At 45.5% G+C, this 24,279-nt stretch overlaps 1 protein-coding gene across 4 annotated transcripts in view; it reads left to right on the top strand.

The window, feature by feature from the left end:
- Positions 1-11,594: 11,594 nt before the first annotated feature.
- The window catches only part of LOC135903822 (aquaporin-9-like), a 61,154-nt gene continuing 48,469 nt past the window's right edge, over positions 11,595-24,279 (top strand). For 2 of the 4 annotated variants that reach the window (XM_065434264.1, XM_065434350.1), the window contains exon 1: positions 11,595-11,980. In XM_065434264.1, coding sequence (XP_065290336.1) covers positions 11,915-11,980 — 66 coding nt within the window. In that variant the 5' untranslated portion in view covers positions 11,595-11,914. The remainder of the gene's footprint in view (positions 11,981-24,279) is intronic. The other 2 variants (XM_065434587.1, XR_011511335.1) reach the window with 2 other exon arrangements.

Here is a 24,279-nt window from a genome sequence, read left to right on the forward strand (position 1 = left end):
AAAGAATAGCGGCGCGAGCCATATGTCCGACAGCGCGTTCCTAGGCGCATGAGTGCCGCAGAATCGGCGCCGCACTCGGAAGTGCCACAACACGCGCCTAATGTCATCAAGCCGGCGATGCTAGTTTTCAACGCTGCACTACCTTCCAGCGCACCTTCAGTGAATATGGCTAAGACAAGCGAAAGTGAAGCCAAGAAACCACGAGTTGACGACGACAGGACATCTACCAATGAGCTAAATGATGATGAAGACATAGACTGCGATGAAAGGCAGTTCTCCTTGGTAATGTATAAAAAGAAGCGGCCTGGGGGAATTCCAGTTGTTTTTCGACCCTCACAGGAAGGACGCAACTTCTGGCAAGTGATTCCAAACCGCGCTGCGTCGGAAATTGTTTCCGCGGCAGAGGAAAAGGTACAGTCATTCCGCGTGAATAGAGATGGAAGTTTCTCTGTCAACGTTGCTTCAGTCTCATCTGCAAGACATCTACTGTCGATGAGTGAAGTGGCTGGTTTTGGAGTAAATTAAGCCGTGCATTTTGGCATCTTATACCAAGAACGTTGGCAAAATACACCGTGTGCCAGTTGAGTATACAAAAGAACAACTTGTTGACTTCCTGAAGGTTTTTGGCGTGACATCTGCCCGTCGTCAGGCGCGCTACAATCGACAAGAAGACGGAGCGGTGGAATCACGCGCTCTGAAAATCGTCATTCTCCATTCCAGAGAAGACAAACCAATGCCGCAACGAGTGCATTTAAATTTCGCGAGCCATCCCGTAGAAGAATACCATGGACCTGCTCTGACATGCTGCAACTGCCAGAGATTTGGACATTTATCGAAGAACTATCGCAGTCCACGTCGCTGCAAGATATGCTCAGAAGACCACAACCATTCAGAGTGCAAGTCTGTGCGTCAGCCAGTGTGCCAACTGAGGTGGAAACCATACAGCTTCCATCTGCGGCCGGGTGCCCTCAGAGCAGAGCTGCCTAAAGGTTACGCAGACATGAGCTGAAATACGGAAGGCTTCCTCCTCGTAATGCGCCCCCACCCAACCTTGATACTGTAAGATACGCGCCTCCAACTCCAAACAAAGAAAAAAGAGCAAGGGGTCAATTTGAACTATGCTGCTGCTCTAAAGCACTCAGGTCGACAACGTTCTGACAGCTAGCGACACGATCCACCCTCAGAGAATACTACTCATCTTGCCGAGGCTTCGGGTGAACTTCGCCGACCTTCTAAACAACGCCCTCTGCCATTGACACAGCAAGCTCACCTAACATCTGAGCGACTACCTGAGCATTCGCCTCAACCACACCAGTCATCCCAGCGACCATCTCAGTCAGCTTTTCTGCGACCTGCTTCGAGCACACATGGAGCTTCAGCGTCGTTTGGTGATTACGCGTCTTTACCCTTGGCACACATGATCTTGCCCATGCTATTCACAGCTCTGCGTGCAATTCTCAGTGCCATTCCACACGCAAACAACCTACCAGAGGTAAAAGCACTGCTTTTTATGGAATCGTTGGTGCTTCCACAACCACCAACAGTTCCACGACAGGCTTACAATGAATAATCGTTACAACAATGTTTTCATATTTCAGTGGAATGCTAATAGCCTTCGAAATAAGTCAGCTGATTTCCGCAAACTACTAGCTCAACATAACTTTCCTGTTTTATGTATACAGGAGGCAGGGTACGAGATGACTTTCGTCTTTCGAAATATGTTATATATAAATCATTGCGCATTGCAGGAAGTAGCAGAGCGATGTTATGCGTGAGAAAAGACCTGCCTTCCTATTTAATACAGTCGTGCGATTTAGATATGCCGGAGTTCGTAGCATGCAAGATATCTTTTAAAAAAACAAGCGTCAAAGTGATCAGTCTTTATCTACAATGTTCTAGCAAAATATTAGCAGATAGCTTGGTGAACGTGCTTAGTATCGCAAACTCGCGTGAGCTGGTTTGTGGGGACTTCAACGCACATAACGTAATCTGGGGCAGTGAATTTAATTATTCCCGCAGAAGCATTATAGAGTCTGCCGCAGAAAAAAGTAATCTGATCGTGTTAAATGACAGCTATCCAACGTTCTTGGGGGGTTTCGTTACTCAAGCTGTATAGACGTTACGCTCTGCTTACAAAACCTTCTTGATGGCGTTGAATGGTCGACGGACATAGGAACGCACGGTAGGGATCATTTTCCGATCCTGGTAAAACATCGTCTCATACGGAGTGAAGAGATCCGGTGCTACTCAGAATATACTAATTGGCAAAGTTTTCGTCACTATTTAAGTAACTCATTGAGCGAAAATCCGAACTTTCAAAGTTTTGCAAATATATGTGTGAGCCTTACAACATCTGCACAAAGCAAGTCATTGTTCCAAACAAATGCGCTGCAGTCGATGGGGAATATGAATGTCTAAGTGCAATTAGAAGACGCGCAGAAAGTGCTTACCGCCACAGTGGAAAACTGGATGACTACAAGATGGCACAGAAAGTTCAGTCAACTTCGCGCAGACGCTTACAAAAATTAGGTAGGAGAAGATGGCGAGAATACTGCGCGTCGTCGTCTCCTTTTACTTCAGTTCCCTGAATATGGTCAGTTGTCCGATCTTTTAGTGGTCCAGTTACCCAGAGCCATCCCTTCTGAGCCCTCGCCGTAGCTCTATGCACTCCGGAAACATCTGTTGCTGCCAAATTCTGTCAACTTACATCCAGACCAGGAATTCCGTTTACTTGCCTACAGTTTACAAGTTCGGCAACACTAGCAGAATCGAAGGTTCGTGAGTGATTTACGTCACAACATCCTTAACTTGACTGTGAGTTTAGTTTAAATGAATTGAAATGTGCTCTTTCGTCATGCAGTACAAATACAACCGCAGGCCCGGATGGTGTTACGTATGTGATGTTAAAGAAACTAGGTCCAGCAGGAAGAATGGCTCTTTTGCGGATATTTAATGATATCTGGATAAGAGAGACTCTTCCAGATTCATGGAAATTAGCTCGGGTATTTCCAGTACTGAAACCAGGAAAGACTCCCCTTTGTCTTGACTCCTACCGACCCGTCAGCCTCACAAGCTGTTTTCCCAAACTAATGGAGAAGATGCTAGACAGTCGACTGCAATGGTGGTGTGAACACACAAATGTGTTTTCCAACTGCATGAGCAGTTTTCGACAAAATCAGTGAACAATGGATGCTGTATTAGACATTGCCACATGCGTCGAACATAAACGAATTTGTGGAAATGTGACAGTAGCAGCATTCTTGGACATTCAAAGAGCATTCAACACTGTAGGTCACATACACGTCCTCGCTGGTATGTTAGAGCTTGGCCTACACGGTCTAACACTGCGATGGGTATCAAATTTCTTGAAAGATAGAAAAATATTTATGGAAACAATCGAAAGAGAGTAATTATCACAGCATCACGCAGGGCGTTCCGCAGGGCAGTGTTCTCAGTCCGTTTTTATTCAACTGTGTCATGGCAGCCTTGCCACAAGAACTCTTGTCTGGTCTACAGTATTCTCTGTACGCAGGTGACATCTGCATATGGGCCTCTGGATCTCATATACAAGACATTCAAACAACGCTGCAAGAGGGTCTTGATAGTATCGACACCTTTTTAAAAGAAAGAGGCATGAGTCTTTAAAACGCAAAGACAGCCGTACTTCCTTTCACCAGACGACAGCTGAATAATTTCCAACTTACGCTTAATAGGCAGACTGATGTTTGTGAAAGAGCATAAGTTTCTTGGAGTTATTCTTGACCGCCAGTTGACATGGGCATCACACATCCGCGCAATTGAAAAGCAGACCAATGCTGTAATAAACGTACTTAGGCGACTCGCTAGCACAACGTGGGGGGATCAGTCTCTTCACTATTACAAGGTCATTGCGCACTCATAAAACAAAAAATTGCTTACTCGGCACCTATTCTCCGTGCTTTATCGCAAACTTCTGAGCAACGTCTTCAACGTTTACTGGCAAGGGAGCTGCGAGTATGTCTTGGGGTTCCGCAGGCTACCTCGAGTTCTTTAGTAATTGCTGAAGCTCGTCGCCCACAATTTCCACTCATACGAATGGTCGAAGCATGCCGACATATTTATCGCATCTTAACCCAACACGAGAAGCATCCATCCAACCTCGCGCTTACCGATAGAAACAAAAGCAAAATTCACGATGTTGTTCAAGAACATAAAGCATTATTACCAAGATTTGAATTATGCAAAGTGAAAGTTAGTTACCCTCCCTGGATGTTAACATGTCCTAAAATAGAATTATCGGTTGACGGGATTATATCTAAGAGAGACATATTCATAGTAGCCGCACAACAACTGGCACTCTTCCAAATTTAGTCATTATATCCCCAGTACATCCACGTGTATAGATATGGTTCATGTCATAACAATCCCTCGACTTCAGCATTCGTCATTTCACATTTAGCGCTAGGGCAAGCATTTAAATTATCCCGAGAGACATCTTCCACCGTGGCAGAACTGTTTGCAATTCTGTGTGCTTTGCGTTTCATAACATCAGAAAAGCATTCGCAAAAATGGATTATCTTTAGCGATTCGCAAGTCACTCTCACATTGCTACAGAGCAATAAGAAAAATTCTTTGAACACTTTGCTATTGTATGAGACGCTGAAAGAACTTAGAAAAGAAAGCGCAATGAACCACGTAATTGCATATCAGTGGATACCTGGGCACTGCAATATTTGTGATAATACTGCAGCGGACGCAGCTGCGAATCGAGCGCACAATAACGCAGAGACAACCAATCTTCCCCTATTGCGTAGTGAAGTCCGTCTGATCCTGTGACAGATTTCCTCTCGTCTCAGCAAAACTACCTGGTTTCACCAGCAAACTAAGAACTGGGAGTTATACTTTATAGACCCATGTATAAACTTATCAATGCCGGAAAATCTAAGAGACAACAGAAAATTTGAAACATTGGTACACCTCCTGCGTCTTGGTACTGCATTTACGAAACACTTCTTGTACAGGATAAAACGCGTCTCTAGTCCGCAGTGTTCTTGAGGCCATCCAGACGAAGATGCGCATCATCTCCTCCTCGAGTGCACGAAATACGATCCACAAGCAAGGGTACCGCAAGCAAATTTGTTGATATTAGACAGAAGACCATTCACCCTAAAAAAGGTACTTGGTCCATGGCCAACTGCGGGCCTTCAGAAAAGAGTACTTGTTGTTCTGAAAACGTTTTTAGAGGAGACCAACATTTTGGGAAAATATGAAGTTTCAGATTATCCTAATACGATAAATGAGCAACATAAATGTTGTTCTGGGTTCACAATAGATTTATGTGGTGATCGCCACTTTTACGCAATATGTATAATTCTGTTCTCTACTTGCAGTGTATTACATGTGTTATTTACATTTGTATTACGTGTGTTTTGGCTGTTCAAAATATCTGACTTTATATATGCGTACGTGTACTGACCTCATGCACAAAACCTTGCGATTCATGTACTTTTGGATTGTATATCTTTTATTCATCCATTGTTCTACTGAGTGTCATAGTTTGTGTCACTATTCTCCCTTTTAGCGCAACTTTGTTTCCTTAGCAAAGTGACAAGGAGTAGCCGGTGCTGCATTAAAGGTGCCAACATCTCCTAATATTTACTTCAATAAAAAAAGGCTCAATGATACACAACACAAAGTCCCGATAGCAGAATCCCGTCCTGCGCGACATAAAAAAGAAATGGAGAAAGAAAGGAATCGATGAACAGAAAAGCAAGTATAACTCAACAAGCTGTGATAAGTAGACTAGACACATGACGTAAGAGTAAACATGGAACGGATCACGACCATAAAGCCACACAGAATTGCCATTCTTGCATTGTTTCTAAAAAGCACCACTTTTTATCTTTTTCACCAGTGTTCTTTTTACAATATTGCATAAATCGTCACTGAGACCATTAAATACCGCTGGGACATAATACTTCCTCGTCTGTTTACCATAGTTTGTGAAAACTCTTTGCTCAACGTATCTGTCTGTTTTCCTTAGTGTCACTTTTTTGTGGACAGCTACCCTGAAATCTCTTGCAAAATAGTGCCTCAGAACCACTGAAAACCGAAACATTTCGCTTTCCTTGAATATGCCTAGTTTAGAGTGTTTTTCTTTTGCAGAAGCCGTGTGTAAGACTGTTCCATAAGATATACTATTTGCTATTCGTTTGATACGCTTAATATTCGTTTGCCTTTTGTATTCTGAGCATGTGTCATATAACGTTATTCCATAGCGCAAAACAGACTCCACTAATGCTTTGTATATTGTAATTCTTAAATTGATATGACATTTCCCACACAAATTATAAATTAAAGCTACCACAGTTCGTAACCTTCTGCGCAAGTGTTCCACATGATTATTCCAAGTTAGGTGGTCGTCCACAAAAAGGCCTAGATATTTTTACCGCTGAATCAGTCTGCAGGGGCACACATTCACAAGCGCCGCAGGTAGATTTGTGCAAGTATAAGGGTCTGTCGAGGCTTACTTGTCTATGTGGATTTCTGAAACATAAAAATTTGGTTTTATGAGGATTGACAAATTTTTTTTTAATTATGGGGTTTTACGTGCCAAAACCACTTTCTGATTATGAGGCACGCCGTAGTGGAGGACTCCGGAAATTTCGACCACCTGGGGTTCTTTAACGTGCGCCTAAATCTAAGTACACGGGTGTTCTCGCATTTCACCCCCATCGAAATGCGGCCGCCGAGGCATTGAGAAAAATACAATCTTTCCCAAACCACTCCATGATTTTACGTATATCTTCTTGAAGGCGCGTGCTCATATTCCACGCGGTACCCAGAATAAGCGCGGCGCCATCAGCATATTGGAATATTTTGGAGTTCAATTGTAGATTGCCCAAGTCAGTGACATAAATGTTAAAAAGTATTGGTCCCAAAGTGCTACCTTGCCGTACACCGTATTTTATTTCTTTATAGCTACTGTATTCATTCTCAATTCTAACGCACTGTAATCGATTGGAAAAGTAGTTAACAAAGAACCTGTTAAACGGACCTCTAAACCCTAAGCTATAAAGCTTGCTTATTATTAGAGCGTGGCTTACAGTATCGAATGCCTTGGTCAGGTCCATGAAAACTGCTAAAGTGACACGGTTGTTTTCAATAAGATTAAGAACGTTATCAGAAAATTCTTCCAGGAGTGCGATTGTGTTTCTATTTCTTGTGAAACGAAATTGAGCTGGATTGTGCAAAGAAAATTTCCCACAAAACGACTGCATCACATACGCAATATGCTTTTCCGTTATTTGCGCTATAGCGCACAAAATTGCGATTGGCCTGTAGTTGGTATAGTCGTCTTTTTTTACCGCTTTTATAAACTGGCCTTATGATCGATATTTTGAGCTCTTGTGGCATAACGCCAGTTTCAAGAATGCCGTTTAGTATCTTTAGCATTATATCTTTTAGCTAATTGAAATGGATGTATAAATCTCGATAACGCACTCTATCTATTCCCGGTGGTTTATACAGTTTCATCTGTCGCATGATGTGCCAAAGATCCGTTTCACTTATAGGTGGTAGAAAGGCCGTGTGTGCACATGCGCGAACTGGTTTGTACACGTCAGAGTTGCTGTCATTACTTTCTCTCAGTATTTCCGCGGCTGTTATGAATGTATCGTTGAACTAATCGCATACTGTCTACACACTTTGGTTGGGAAAATTCTTTTTGACCGTATCCTCGATACTCACGTGTTTTGATCTGCCCATTAATTCATTTGCTATTTTCCATGCCATACTCACGTCGTATTTGCTCACTGTGAATTGATGCAAGAAGTATCACCTTTTAGCCTGTCATATTTTTGCGGGCACAAGATTTCGTAGAATACGAAACTCTCTTTTATTTTTTCGTCATCTTCCGGCTTTTTCCTGCTTCTCTGCCAGGCCTGGTCTTTTATGTAGCAGAGGTTCATTATCTCATGAGTCATCCATTTATGATCAGGATTTCTTTGCTTCAATGTCACACATCTTGTAGCTCGATCATATATATCTTGAAATATTTGCACAAGTTTATTGTATGCCTTTAAATGGTCAAGAGCTAATAGAGACGACCATGGTTAGTATTCTTGATCAATTAATCAACTTTTTTGTTGTTTAAGAGATATCGTTTTACACAGCTCCCCTCTCCTTCGACATATTTGTCTGAGAAGGTAACACCTACGATAAAATAATGGTCTGCTAGTTTTCGATTGATCACGCCTGACTTATATTATTGTTTTGCCAGCCTAAATACCATGTAGTCGGTGCATGTTTTCGTGACTCTACGTCCTAAGTACTCTTCTCTGGTGTAGGCGTTTGTTACGTTCGTGAGTCCATATTCAGCTAATAAATTCAGGTAATCAGCAACTGCTGAGCTTCTTGCAGAATATCAATATTGAGGTCCCCAACCAACAGTAACTGTTTTTCCTTCATATTCTGTTGAAGGAAAGGGCTCAATTAATTCAAAAACATATTAGTATCCTTGCTTGGTGGCCTGTAAATGCCACACAACTTGTATGTAACTTCTTTTTCGTTAATAGATAGCGCTATAACCTCTGCATTTTGAAAGTTAACATCAGTCCTAGAACGTATCCATGCGTATTTAACAACGATGAACACTCCTCCACCTCTTCTGTTCTCTCGACATAACGCGTATTTTTGGTAACCGTCCAAGTCATAGCAAGTCTGTCTGGTCGCATCCAGATTTACTTCTGTTGAAACGATCACGTCAGTAATCACATTTCGCGACAAGTAAACACATAACTTATTCCAGTGTTTTCTTATGCTTCGTATGTTTATGTGCAGTACGCTAATTTCTTGGATAAGTCCGTCTTCAGCGATTGCATTCTGGGTGTTTTTGTCCCATTAAACGAATGACTCAAAAGCAGACATTAAACTATCTTTTCCAAATCATTCTCTGTGTCAACTTTAATCACTGAAGCACCTTCCTAGCAAAGATTTTACCGTACCGCGCCCAGACAAACTTGTAGTTCTTCAGGTTTGCAAGGCTTCGACATTGCCAAAATACCTTTTTTTGATTTCGCGTCAGGTTTTCATTTATGCAAAGCTTATCACCCCGGAGGGTGGTTCTCTTGGATAGCCAAAGGTCTCGAGTGGCTTTGTCAGTGAACCTGACTATCACAAGCGGAATTTTATATTTTCCAGCTTTGTTTCTGTGGATTGTTTCGAGTGATTGTTTTGCTGGTGCCTGTATTGCGAGCCTAGTATAGCGAGTATTGTTCTGAGCTTCCTGGTATTCCATGTATTTCAGTGTTTTTTCGCCTGGAATACCGTTAAACGCTATCTAGACTTTCCTTTAGCTGCGAAATTTCAGCGTCCTTAGAAGACAGTCTTTTGGCCAGCTCTTCTGATGTTTCGTTCAACTTTTCTATTGTCATTCCCTGATTCCACGTTTTATCCACAAGTTCATCAAATATTGAAGCCAGCATTTCCATTGCCTCTGTTCTTGCACATTGGCGATCTACTTTCTTTTCAAGGCCCTCCAGCCGTCCTAAAATTCTGGCAGGCATTTATTTGGTTAACGGTGGCAATCTGCTAGTTTAGAAACTTTTACCCATCTGAGTTTTTTTCATCTGTAAGCTTATGTTCATCTCCATCGCTGCTTTAATTCCGAAGACTGGTTGTCTTGTTTCTAACTTGTTTTGTTTTTTTAGCAATTCCCGAGCACTTCCCGGCATGAAACCGACTTTTACTTTGTTTACATAGAATGCATTCGGCATCCTTTTCAAGTATGCCCAATGCATTTCAGATAGGAAACTGCATTACATAACTTGCCTTAAAGGGACCCTGAAACGATTTTGGCGATTTTCTACAAACGTACTGAGTCGTTAGAGTAGGTTCTTCTGATCATTAATTGATGCATCTAAGTGCTCTGCGTAAAGCGTGTAATTTATTATAAGGTTTTAAAAATACCCATCGCTGCCGATCGCAGCGCACTGCTCGGCGGAATTTTAAGCCGCCCCTACCCATATGATGCAAATAACCCATATTACGTCACATGGGCGAGCTATCTGATTGGCTGACCAGGGCGCGTGGTCGATAATTTTTCCAACTTTATGGTGAACAAATGATGCTCGTAATAGTTGGAATGTTAGTTACTTTGTTTTTGTAAAAAGAAAATAACTTAAAGAGAATACACAAGAATAGTTTTTAGTACACTTCAGCACTTCCGGCACACAGCAAGTGTCGTCTGCTTGTGTTACAACGTACTCCATTTTGACCAGAGCTCCGCGGTCAGAGTCGTTCTCAGTCTTTTCGCGAGCAGTATGATTCGACTTTGTTGCCTTGTGGACTGCAAACCTAGCGACCTGCAAACCGCGAGTCCAGTATTAGGGCAAACGCAAGCGCAAGGGGACAGGGTCTGGCCGCTTGACTGTGCCGGGATGAGCCACGAGATGAGCAAAAGGGCAAATGTGAACGGTCTGCATGGTGCAGCCACCTGGTGGCACAGAGCTCAACCATACACAGTAGCAGCAACGAAGTGTATTCTTTTCTGCTGGTGTGTATTTTTCGCAGGAGTGTAATCATCAACACGTTGATTTAAAAATGTTTAAAATGCTTTACACTTGGTTAGAGCAATATTAGCGCTTTGTTTGACTGGTTAAGCGCTGCGCCAGCAAGTGTCTGGACCGTGCAGACCGATCAGGCTGCTCACGTACGTCTACGCTAAAGTTCCTTCATCAGCTTGAGTTTATGCCTCCAGTCATTTGCCGAAATGACCAGCTTGCCTGTTTTTAGCGGAGTACCGGACACGTTCGGCGCTACGACAGAATGCTCGCAACGCACGCTGCTTCGATAGCTCTCGGTCTACGGCTAAGCGGCTAGCGGAGGGGTCTCGCGCGGGAGGGGGCGTGCTCCTAAACAACCGGAAGTGAGCGATGTGACGTCGCATCGTGACGCTGAACCAGTGAAGGCGGAGCTTAGCGCCGCTCGCTCGGCGAGCGAGTTGAGGAGGAAAAGCATAGCTAGGGAGGAGGGTAACTTCTAATCGCTTGCAACTCCATTAATACGTAACGCTTCACTTAAATTGTGGTGCGAATGTTCTACTTAAGCTGTACCCTACGCGCCTACAAAATTTGTCCGAACCGTTTCAGGGGCCCTTTAAGATCTTGGTAGTCAGTTGGGCCTTGCGCCGCTTTATTTCCACTGAAATATTTAAATTGGCGGCACTGAACGCGGTGACCAACTCTTCTGCCTTCGTGCCTTTGAGCGCCTTATCGAGCGTCTTTAAGCGCCATTCAGACGCGGTGGATCAAGCAGAGGTGCACACTTTCTCTTCAAAACACCCGCCCCGCCCTACATGTGCACTCGAAAGAGGTGAGGCCTCCTTTCTTTCCTCCGTGCTTTTACCCATTCTTTTACCGTTACCGATGGTAACCCCCTCTAGATGAATCCGTCGAAAGGCAAACGCTACCCACTCACCTTTCATTCTGGTTTTGTAGGATGGTGGCGCCATCTGCTGCAGTGAGTGGGAGTCTCGGAAAACAAAACCGAAAGCGCCTCCCACCGTTTCGCTCGGCAAGCCGGTGCGTATAAAAATGCTGCAGCCCCATCTCAGAAGCCGGGAAAAGCTGCTGGCATCATCAAGCTGGCCTCGAGCTAGGGTCTCGCGTGAGGTCTCGAGCCCGAGCCTGTGCCGGCGCTACCGTTCCGAAAGGCGAGGAAGAAAAGAAAGAAAATATCGTCGGCTGTATCGGCGAGGGAGGCGGACGGCAGCTGCACAGCTGCGATGCTCGTCAGTGCTGATGCTCGACGGTGAGGACCGGCTTGACGCTGTCGTCACTGCAGGGAAGCCCGTCGCCGGTGAAGCACTTGGGAGGCCGCGCGGTTCGGATCGTCTTGACAGATAGGTCGTGAGGGCTCGACGACACGCTCCAAGATGAAGATCGAGAACCTGCTAGTGCGACAACTCATCAACGAGTTCCTCGGAACGCTGGTGCTGATTGTAAGTTGCGCTACTCATCTTTCTCTTCGATCGTGGCTATCTACACATAACCTTCAGCGAATGACAGCGGCACGCCGTGCCGTAGCGCAGGATGCAACAGGAGGCTTGAGCTGTCACCTCTATTAATTCGTTCTTTTCTTTTTTTCTTATTCGCATTATTAGATACTCGACACATAAACTAAATTTCGATTCTTGCTTCGGAGAATTTAGGGATGCGTAGCATGCTCAGGAACTGTTTTGTGCTTTCTCGGGCTTTGGCGTTACTCGTAAGGCATACCTGAGGCATACTCGTCAGGCATACCTGTAAGAAAGATGCGCCGGCCTGCTCGATAGCTCAAGGTCAGTGCAGGGGACGCGCAGTCGTAGTGTGTTCGGCACCCTCACGAAATCGTCTTCGCCTATCGCATCTGTAATTGCTACGTTTGCGAGTTAAAATTTAATTGCATTTATTGTATCAGAGATTGTATCCACATACGGAAAGAGATGTTATATTTATGCAGCCTTTATGTTTATAGTGATCGGTCGCTTTTCTTTAACTTGACGATTTCTTTGTAAAGCTTCGACAGCGCTGTGTGAAAACTAATCAGGACAAAGCTGAGGCAATATTACGTAACGGAGCCTATACCTCTGTTAATGCTTCCAGTGGTACTTCTTTTGTAAGCTGCGTTGAAATTACAACTTGCGCGCGTCTTGCATGTTGTATTGACGATGAGTTGTAGAACTTCTGAAAGGAACATCCGTGTCTTCGATTCGTCATTACCGAGGAATGCGCACATAATTAAATAGGGGTGGGCCATATACGGGGTGATCAAAATTCTGCTTTCCAGGTTTATTAAATTGAAATTAATATTGAAACATAAGCTACGCGGCCGGGGTGTGATGCAATAGCTGCGTCACACCGGGAACATGCGCTTGGCGCCGATCCTGAAAGTAATGCGAGCGTAATACGGGTATGCGAACTGAGATGACAATGTGCAGGCGGGATATCTCGGAACACGGGCACGCTAGAAGAATTCCACGAAATGAAACTGTGCAGGGACACGACTGCCTCTAAGATTCCAACACAAGCGTGGCCGCTTACTGCAGTCACCAAAATGATCATTAAGCGATGTTAGTTAATCAGGTTGCTGACGGTGACAATTATTATCTCACTTTGTGTCCCCCTGGCCCCATAATTTATGTGCAGAGGTGGACTTCACGTATATCCCGCCTCCTAACCGTAAGAAATTTGTAAGGCTTAATTTATATACCATATGGCGTTATTTTCTTTATCCCCTTTTTAGATATGCAGCCTTATCGCGTTGTGACGGGAAACTTTCTTTTTTTTTACTGCATCGTATTCCCCTGTAATCTTTTCCTATTACGAACGTTCTTGCACTGTACACATTACTTTACCCTAAACAATGACAGTTAAAAAGCCAGTAAAAACTGAAAATGATGTATGTATGGACGAAAAAAAAAGAAATCTCTGTTGATATATGTTGTCTGCCGGGAGATACGCGATGATTACGTGACTCTCAAATTTCAACATTCCTTATCTCTGGAGGAGAAGGAATTGATTTCAAATTTCAGAAGTTAAAGCAAGAAATATAACAACAAACAGAAAGCCTTCTGATGGAAATACTCCGACATGGACAATCTGCATACAACAGATGTACAGAAATTCTCGGAAACCCGCTTGTATTCCACTATATGTGCTGATCATTAACGAACGTCAAGCCTGTAACCAGTAAAAGATAAATAAAAAGAAAAGTAAAATAGAAAAGTAAAATAAAGAGAAGAAAGGTTGCATTGTGAGATTTCTGACACAAACAAAACTAAAATAATAGGAAAGTAAAAGCAACCTGCGTTGTAACTGCACCGACGGTCAAACAACGTTCACTAAAACGCCGTACGGTCTCGTGAACTCATCCGAGAATCTCTAGAACACTTGTATTCCAGGAGACGGAATAATAAATCATTAGTGAACGTCGGAACACGTTAATGCAAATACCCCCGCCCCCTAGTCACACCTCGGTCGTAGGAAGAAGAAGGCATCTTGGAATGCCAGACGTATGGTTTCTGCAGCATCTTCTAACTATATAGAGAAAAAAAAAAGAAAATCAACGATAAAGGCTCAGGTGCCGGGAACGATGCTCTTTCAGTCATTAACCAGACAGAGATTCTCAGAAGCGCCTCGGATTCTCTCAAGTGCTCGTTTCCCAAGAGTTATCACAATGCTAGCCTATTCACTAGTAAACGTCAATGCTTACCACTGGTAAAAAAATTTTTAAGAACTCGACAGCCTTGGATGTAGGATTTTCTGAACCCTAAAGACAAGACCGAACCAGCGGAATAAACTGTAACGCCCCAGGGAACCGCGAAGCTAACTAGCACCTGATGCATGCTTGACTGTGTCATAAAAAAAAAAAAGAAAGAGGGGGGGGGGGGGGGGGCAATGTTCTACACTCGCTCAAGGTAGCGTGTTGAGCAGCGTTCCATGTATGTCTTCAGCTCGCCAGGCCAATGCAAACTGACCGTTGACGAGAGCTGTAAGGAAAGGCGTCGGCGGTGTCGCTAAAAACTGGCCATACAGCAGCTATTCATTTTCTGCGCGGACAGACTTTCAGAATATTTGCAAAGAACATCACCTCAATATACATCCGTGCAACAAACTATGAACATTTCAAGTACAGCAGGAGTTGGCTTCTAGGTTTCTTTCAAGCGATATCGACTTTATTCTCTTTGGGTCGTACCAGCTTTGGAAGGTGTAAATATTTTCCGCGTTGCCGCAACAGTCTTATCGTCACAATTGTTATCCACAAGATAAGGGAGCCGACGGGTTTCACAAAACGACAATTACACTGCAAGGCTAACACAAGAGCAACTCCCTCCTAAACGATGACACCGCTGGTTGACCTGAGTACAGGACGCGTGATGAAAACAGGGCTTTCATTCCGGGAGCGTACCTTCGGCTATATGTTACAAGAGACGAGGACCCTCACTAATTACATGTTATAGCTATAGTGTTATACTGCAGGAGGGTTTTCAGGATATTCACACTGAAATTCCCGGGCATAAACTACGACCAAATGCGATCGCCGAAGTATTCTGAAAAAAAAAAAGAAGACTTCAGCGACCGCGCTGTTCTTGCGTCTATCCGGAAAGATACCGTCGAGAGTAATAGTAATGATTGCGCTTGACTTGGAGGTGTGCGTTTGCTTATGCTGTTAACATTCCCTTTCGATCAAGTCAAAATATATATATATACACACATATGTATGGTGTAATTAATTAATAAGCTGTGAGAGAACACGTATTATTTGCCACGACTACTCGCCGTCGGTACAGATTCAGTGAGATAAAAAAAAAAAAGAAACGCTGACGCAAGCGGCCATCAGCGTACACAAGAAAGAGTACCAGCGACAATTCCCGTCCACACAACCCATGCTCAACTTGAGCACTTGCGTACGTAAGTAGGTTGGATATCGTACGCTAACTTTTGGTAACGTTATTACTAAAATTTCCAGATAGCTCATCCCTATAAATACTAATGTATATAGCGGAGACAGGAAGAGCGCGGTGTGGACCAGAGAGCAAACGGGTGTTGCCGATATTCCAGTTGGCATAAAAAGAAAAAGAAATGAACTGGGCAGGCCCTGTAGTGAGTAGTCTAGGTAATCGGTGAACCATTAGAATTGCAGAATGGGTGCCAAGAGAAGGGAAGCGCAGTCGAGGACGGCCGAAAATTAGGTGGGGCGATGAAATTAGTAAATTTGCAGGCGCAAGTTGGAATCAGCAAGTGCAAGGCAGGGGTAGTCGGAGATCGCAGGGAGATGCCTCCGTCCTGCAGTGAACATAAAAAAAAAAGAAAAAAAAAGATAGGCTGATGATGATAGCGCAGAGGCCGTATCGCATACTATCATCGTTCGCTAACCGGGGCTCAAGCCCCTATTGTGTGCGGCGATTAATCGCACATCGCCACGTGATTGTTCCTCGCAACCTCTGAGGCGCTCGGTTCAGCAACTGAACGATATATGCGTGGAGCTTGGCTTTTGTTTTGCGTTTAACGAGCCCGCCGCCTCAAGAACGTGCGCCCGTGCCGGGGTTCGTAAGCTTGAGCACGCGTCTTTAGGTCCCATACAGCAATTAGGTCGCATTGACGCTCATTGTGCGACTCATGCGAGCTCAAGGGGCGTCTTGGCAGAATCTTCGGATCGACCCCGGCTGGGCCCCGTCAAGGTCAATTGAAGGGCGGCACCGCGTTTATAAATGACAGCTAAGCCGCCACTGACGGCGTCGACGAGTGCGCCAAGTTTTTCTATACTGTGACGCCAACGCAACACTCATCCTTGCTCCCCCCCCCCCCTCCCCGCTCCTTTTCTACGCATTGTCTTCTTTTTTCATTCCTGCTTTCTGGAGAACAGCGCGACTGCCAGCTTAAACCTACTGAGTGAACGAAGCGCGCTTGATTGGATTAGCGTAGCTCCTACGCAAGACCGTGTGCCCTTTAAGGAGACTGTCGCGGAGGGGGGATTTCGTACTGAGGATTAGAACTTGATACGCCCCTGCGGATTGGCCGATACTGGCGATATAAAACGAGGACCGAGGTGGCCGCCAAGACCAAGGATGATGGCAAACGGTGTTAACGAGTCAGTTCCAGAGAGAGAGACGAAATGTAACCGTCGTGGACTGGGCACATGGTTAACACCGACATTCTGTTCCACGAACCCACCGCGGTTGCTCACCCACTGTGGCGCTCTGTTGCTGAGCGTGGGTTAGGTCACGGATTTGAACTACCGCTGTGGCTGACACGTTCTGACAGTGACTGAACGTAAATAAATAAATAAATAAATAAATAAATAAATAAATAAATAAACCGCAGATGTGGTGGGTTAAGCAATTCAGGGTAGGGACAATTAATCACATTCTTCCCGATATAGCGCCCATCATTTCCGAAATTAATTGTAGCCTCCCCTTTAAACCGCTAAAAAATGTTTTTTAAATGTTTCAGATGTGCTGGGATAAACGATTCAGGGTAGTGACAATCACATTATTCCCGATATAGCGCCCATCATTTCCCAGATTGGTTGTAGCCTCCGCTTTAACCTGCTCAAAATAATTTTTATGTTTCTTTTCGTCCTTCTTCATTAGAACGTTTTAGCTCATCGCCGCTCTACAGTTGACGTTACCGGATGTCATCCACGCAGATGGCATCCAGCTGTGGAGGTAACTATAGAGCGATGACACTATTCTGAATAATTATATATTACCCTGAGCAGCCACTAGTGTCGGGGACGGTCTGCCAGGCCGATGACAATTAAGCAGAACATCCAGTTGCATTCTAACAGTAGCAAATTAGCAACAAAGCATAATATATTACGGGAGGACCAGGCCGATGACAATTAAGCAGAACATCCAGTTGCATTCTAACAGTATAGCAAATTAGCAACAAAGCATAATATATTACGGGAGGACCTTTGTTCTGTTACCTCTCCCCCAATATGTATATTTCCTTCTTGAAGACGTGGCCACTGCCGTCAGGCATAGACGCTGTGTCAATGAATTCCGAAGGATAATTTCAGAACTATAAATAAAGGCGACATGAGGTTTATGCGAATAGTTCGTCTCTACAAACATAATAACACTGCTGGTATTTCTCGTACAAGTCGCGCCTACATATATATATATATATATATATATATATATATATATATATATATATATATATTGTCCAGACATGGTCAAGACTATTTATGACCGAATTCGACCTCGGTCATGGCAATGCACTGTTCGAGAGGTTAGCGCTAAACGTTGTAATATGATTACGTGCGCGTGAAGACGAGGTGCCGACGTTATCAATGAGACGAAGTTGCTTGCCTGAACGTGGTAAATATCCTTGTGCCGCAGGGAAGACCTTTGTGAAGGCCGCGATGAAAGTCACTGCTTTTCTAGTGCGGTTCTCGTCCCGCGGCGGCTCATCACCTCGTACGACCACGGGAACCGTTTTATTGGCTGCCACTAATACCTGCGGGTGATGATAGTCTGTGTTTCCAAAACGAAAGGATTCTCCTTATAATAAAAGGTAGTGAGTCTCGCTTCCATTTGCTAGCTAGCCGATGATCGTGCAACCAAGTGGTAGTCCCGAACGCTCTGGAGATGCTCTCGAAAACACTTCATTTACGACGCAATTGCTTCCGGCGTGCACACTAACTTGAGCTTTGCTCGGTTGATGGACTCGTCAAGAGTGCAGGGCGAGAACCTGACGCAACAACGAACCTGGTTTCGTCATAACCACGCGCGAAAAATCGATCGGCGCAATGCCCGTACACGTCCTGAAAAGCACGCGGCAGAGTCATGCAAGCTCTTTTCCCATTTCACCGAGCATTCGTTGGATCTTCCGTGACCATCTCCGCTTTTCACGCGGTGGTTTTCCTAATCGTACTGCTGCAAAGGTAGAAACTAAATTAAACGAGCAGACGTACAGACAAAGCAGAACGATGTCCTCGGTCACTGTGCTCTTTGTTCGCTTCCATACTTCTGCATCTGCAGTGCATCGATTCCGCTAAGCTATGCTGCGACTACATATCCCGCATTCAAGCCTCGCTGAAATAATACAGTCGGCTGTCCAAAATGCAAATTTGAAATAAAAGGAAAAACAAGATAGGAGAGATGCATACAGTATATTCTTCTATCACCTCTTCACTGAAGGTCGATGGCATTTCTCCAAACAAAAATAATTTTACCGACAGCTGTGAGAACGTATTCAAAAGAACGTGCATTTTTTCGTCATGTACCGGCACTTGTTAGGCGAAGCGGCACCGCAAGTAATTTTCGGCGTGGCTCGGCTGCCAGTGTGACGATTGGCAAACGAATCATGCAAGGAGCTGGATACACAAAACTTTCTCTTTCTGCGATAGAGCTGTGCCTCGCGGTAAATAACTCTAATGCTTGACAATGGGAGGGTTAATATATCAGCATCTCTATCTGAGCTTGCGAAAAAAAAAACTTCAAATATTTGGAGCTCTACGTATCTATCCTGAACCTCGTAGCTCTTTAAGCTCTTTTCAAGTTATATATAACGTAGCGTTTGTAGTGGTCAGCGCGTGAAGTTGCAGGGGGCCCCTACGGCAGCAGTTACAATGATTAAAAACCCTTCAAGTTGTTTGTCTTCCCTGTTCTGGCACCCATATCGAATACGACTGAGAAAGGAAAAGAGCAGGCAAGTTCAAACGTATTTTTCTCTCCCAAATCAATAGGCATGCGCCCGCGAGCACGGTCTCTCTGCCATTCGGTGTTCGCCGTTTTTCCCGGAAACCTTAGCTCGGAACGCCGTGCCTCCAGCGCGCATCAAACCAAGTCCCACTAACCCCGGGCGCGGACTAGGCACTAGCGCGGGCCCCGTGTTTATATATACGCGTGCTGGTGGTCTGAGAGTGTTTTCTTCGCGTGTGTCGCCACGAGCCAAGCTGCGCCCCACGAGGGGCCGCCAAATGTGGGTCACCGGCTTCGTTTCGCGTCGCCGTCTGCTCGCCGCTTTCAACGTGCCGGCCGGCACGTTGCGTTGGTGGGTCTGCTAAAAGCAGACGCGCACTCTGTGTCTGTCTGCGTAGGGTCCGTGTCGTCAGCCGCGGGCGATCAATGGTGTTACGTCACCGGGCGGCTGCGCGCGCCCGCAAACATTGCGAGCCCTCTACGTCGCCTGTGACGTATGCAGAGGGGCAGGGCGAAGCGACTCCTCGTTGGCATGACAACCGCAAGCCAACAACACCTAGATTGACGCAGGCCGGGTGCTCTCCCTTATTTCCCTTCGCTCCAAAGGGAACAGGGGATATTACTCGCTCGGAGCGGAAATTGCTCGCGAGGAGGCAGATGTGTTGGAGGACGCCAGAAGGGCGTCAGCGGGTTAGTAAGCGCAGCACGTGGGCGCGGCAGAAGGCAACTTGAGGTGAGGTGAACGGACGGCTTAAGCCGCACTGGAAGAGTGGAACGCAGCAAGATCTTTCGGCTCACAGCGCGGCAAAGGAGTTCGTGGTCGAAGGTTATGGAAGCTGCTTGGCTCTCTTCCATCGCCCTTCAGCTCTGGCTCTGCGTTGGCTGACAGATGGGAGAAAGGAGGAAGCGAGCGTGCCGTTCACGTTCTTTGTTTTGTTTAATGTGGGACTCCGTTTAGCGAGAAGTATACGTTGCATGCCGTCGTAAACGATGCGTTTCTGAAACGCACAGAGCACACGCGCCGAAACGGTGCGATCTTCGCTCTCGGCAGCGAAAGAAAAGGGTGATCATTCAAGGTTTAACGTCTACAAATGACGTGCTTACACTCTGCGCATCTGTCTTGTACCGACTCCATGAAAATGATTTTTTTTCCTCCTCCTTTTTTTTTTTTTCATATGACCTGCGCAAGTGAATGACGCCTGACGATGCGCGACCATCCCTTCACACTGACCCTAATGGTCAGCCTAACCAGGTGGGAAACAGCGAACCACAGAGGCTTATGTTTTCTGCCGTTTCCACCGCCGGGATCGTGTAACGCATAGCGGTGTCCGTGTCGGCCGAACGGTTAAGCCGACGCCTGTTTGACCAAGACTTGAATTACGGCAGGCGCCGCTCGAGTAATGCGCATATCGTTGGTGGAGAGACTTTTTAGGGCTTCGCACCAAGCGAGATGAAGATTAAAAAAGAACCTTCGCAGTCTCTCCACAATAGGTGATCTACCTTTCGCACAGGACTCGTGCATGAGCTGCTTTCACGACGACCCAGTCTTGGCTGCTGCACTGTCAGCTCAGAAGCGGTTCTCACAGCAATATTTTGGCTCGTGTTCTCTTTCGTGGGCGCTTTATATTGTTCTTGGTGTCTCTTTCTTTTTTTCGTCGCAATCAGATTAGAGCAGAGAGGTTTGTCTTTTGGCACCGCTCACTGGCCGACTAGAGCTGGTTGCCAAAATTGGGGGGGGGGAGGGCAGGGGGAGAGGACGGGGGAGGGCAAGGGGGGGAGGGGGGGAGGGCGGTGTTCAGCGAACCTCGCAACTTACGTAACGATGCCCAAGACAAAAGCAAACCTCCGAGTCAACGCAAAAAGTGCTCGTCGCTCGGTTACAACCCCTTTTCATCACCCCAGAAGCAGGTTGTGGGAAAACCCGCCTATGTGGCTAAGGCGTCGTGCTGCTGAGAACGAGGTCTCCGGTTCGAGCCCCGGCAGTGGCGGCCGCATTAATTCCGATGGTGGTGAAAAGAAAAAAAAAGAACATGCTCGTGCACCGTGTTTTCCGAGCACGTTAAAGAACACCAGGGGTTTGAAACTTTGCAGCAGCACCACACTACAGCGCCTCCCATATAGTATGTGTGCTGCTTCAGGAAGTTAAACCACATAATTTAACATACGTAGCTAAAGACAACTGTAAATACCCAGTCGACTGCTTGGTCCGAAATTCTCCACGAAAGTGCTCGCTTTCAAGTTTCGAATGAGTTCAGTGCAGATATACTCCCCCGGCGTCATCAGTGTTGCAGCCATAAGATGGATGGGGTGACAGTCTGAATTTGGAACATGACTCGTGATCCTAGTAGGATTGCAGAATTATAACGGATAGCATACACTCTGTAAAGCTTAAATGCATTTTTTTTCTTTTTCCAACCACTGTTCTCACAACTGTCGTTTACAGCGGGCACGGGCACAAAACTGAGGCCTTATTGTATCGTTCCCATTACTCATTGGCGCTTGGGGGAACGTTTGGCGATTGACGTCGCGTTTGCGGTCGGTTTGATGTGGTTCGTAAACAGAGAATCACGTGCACTGCGTGTGCCGAGATAACGCATTCCATTTTGGAATGCACGGATATGATTTAAAGGTCAACCTCAGCGAAACTTCGCTACCGTAAAAGAATGTCTCTATTGGTGGTGTGAGAGAAGGCTGCAGTCCAAATTTTGTGTGCGAAGTGCATGCGAACGCGTTCACCAGAAATGCGTAAAAAATTATTTTTGTCGCACCCATAGTGGTAAGACTAAAGATGCTGTTCCACACATAGTTGGAAGCAGTGACGCGATAGCTATAGCGCAATATTATGCGCAGTGAGTCTTGCACTGTTTTACGCGGTATCGTTTCGAGTAAACATTCACATATGAGCTTCAGCAATCTATTTTCAAAAAGAGCACTTTAGTCAGTGATGCCTCTTGTCCGGGTACACTTCGTTTCTGTAGTTGGCACTCCCCGGTGACGGAGAACGGAGTTACTGTATATGCCGACTTTTGTAGCATATACAGTAACCCTAGTGCAGAAAGTAGAGAGACATGACTTTTCCTCCACTTCACCATCTTGCCCTTCGCGTCTTGCCACTGGCTTCGTTTATATTGACGCTGGTCTAAAGATACGCTGTAGAGCGCGGCAGCAGCCAATCCTTTCACCGAGCGCTCGAGAAGCTACGCACAGTACTGTGCCAGCGCAGTACTCTGTTTTAGCATCGGCGGAGGGGTCGACTGGTAACCTGTGAGTACGGTGTTCGAATCGTCGCGTGGCACTGCGATTTTCTTTCTTTTGTTTTCTTTATAAAAGCCCGGCAAAGCATTCTGATTCCAGCGAAAGGTCACCGCCAACACCGCAGGACTTCAAAACGACTGGAAAACTGAGCCCGTCACACTTACTGCCATAGTATTACTGTAAAGCTCACTGGAAGTGACGCAAAACCCAGACTCAGCTTGTCCCGAATCGATTTTCCCCCTGTCTGCTTCGCATAGATAGTGTGCTGTGTACTGCTGCACTTCCAAGGCGTTCTTTCACACCTTAAAGCGAAAAGATACCGGTGGGCAGCTCCCACCACACACCACCCGTGGTCATGAGATTCTGGGATTCACGTCATATTCGCTTTATTGTGTGTCTGTGCGGCACACCGCTACTGGCGCCTGTCGTCTGCTGCGGGACAAACTGGAACAATGGTAATTAGAAATATGTGTGGATGCTGACATCTCGGCTTTAACGCAGTTTCTATGGTGACACATACTAGCCGTCTTTTAACCGATTTCGTTACAGCTGACCTATAACACATTTTCCAATAAATGCGGCAGTTGTTAGTTGCACCATGTACGGAAATGAAAAGTTTCTCTGTGCGAGCGCTTGTTTTGAAATCACCGACCACTCATCCGTCGGGAAGCCCATTAGGCAACATAAACCTTCAATACTTTAGCGCTGTATGAGAAGCAGCGATAATGTCACCGTAATCTCGTACTTCCTTTAAACAAGAGCTAAGGGTCTAATGGGGTCCTTCCGCCTTCTGCTCTACCTCCACTCGCTTTATTTCTTATGTTCTTCTTTTTTCCTTATCAAGTATATGTTTTCGGTCAACGTTCGTCATGCTCGTCTCGTGCTTGGAATGACGCCACGCTCGAGATTATCTCTTTGTTCGCATGAAACAACAACCGTCTGTGTGAATTTGAGCTTATTTGCCGCAGTAAGCACTCTACAGACGCACAAGATGTGCCGTGTAAGACGGGGTAAAAGCCGCGTCAAGGCACCTTGACCATCGCAACGTCTTTGACCCAATCGGGCAAATTACACGACTTTATGAAACGGTACACAAAGAATAGTGCTACACAAATAACATAAATGATTCTGGGAAAATGTTAGTGAAGAAACACTTTTAATAGCTTAACACCAATATAAAGTATTAATTTTACTTCTGCTCACAGGGAACTCATTTCCAGGAGACAACTGTTGGCTGGTAAGTTTGTAACGTTGTTGTCAGGAAAGTGGGATGCAACGAACGCCATGGACTACGTACACGAGGAAGGTAATGTTCACAAAGGCATGGAATGGGTGGCAGTTCTGCGGCGGCGATCAAGGACGTCCTATTTCTCTATAGCGTATCAGCGTGACCTTCAACTGCCACATTTTAAAAGTAATCTATGTGACGCTAGAGCGCAGATTCATTCGTAGAGCCTTGGGGCTGCAACACGATTCGTTCCGCTGGGACGTCAGCACACGAAGTCTCTCTCCGCTCCGATTTCATGATATTAAACGTGCGTTGCTGTTTTTCGGCCTTGGCAATGGAAACATGTGGCGTATGTGGTGAACGTCGACTGCCTTTTCATGCGGAAGTTGTGGCTATTTTTCACGAGTCTCTGCGCTACCGAGGACGAAGGAAGGATGTACACAGGGTAGCATAAAAACAACTAAACACAGGATAGTCTAAAAAACGATACCTACTTTGCACGAAATCAAGTGTTCTTTAAATTGGTCAGTGGCGACAACTCGTAAAATTTGGTCGGAAACAGGCGTCGTGCTCCTCAGTATATAGGCTCATCTAAAAGCGAAAAGCTTTCCTAAGAATTGCC

This window comes from Dermacentor albipictus, chromosome 1, assembly GCF_038994185.2.
Source record: "Dermacentor albipictus isolate Rhodes 1998 colony chromosome 1, USDA_Dalb.pri_finalv2, whole genome shotgun sequence".
Taxonomy (NCBI): Eukaryota; Metazoa; Arthropoda; class Arachnida; order Ixodida; family Ixodidae; genus Dermacentor; species Dermacentor albipictus.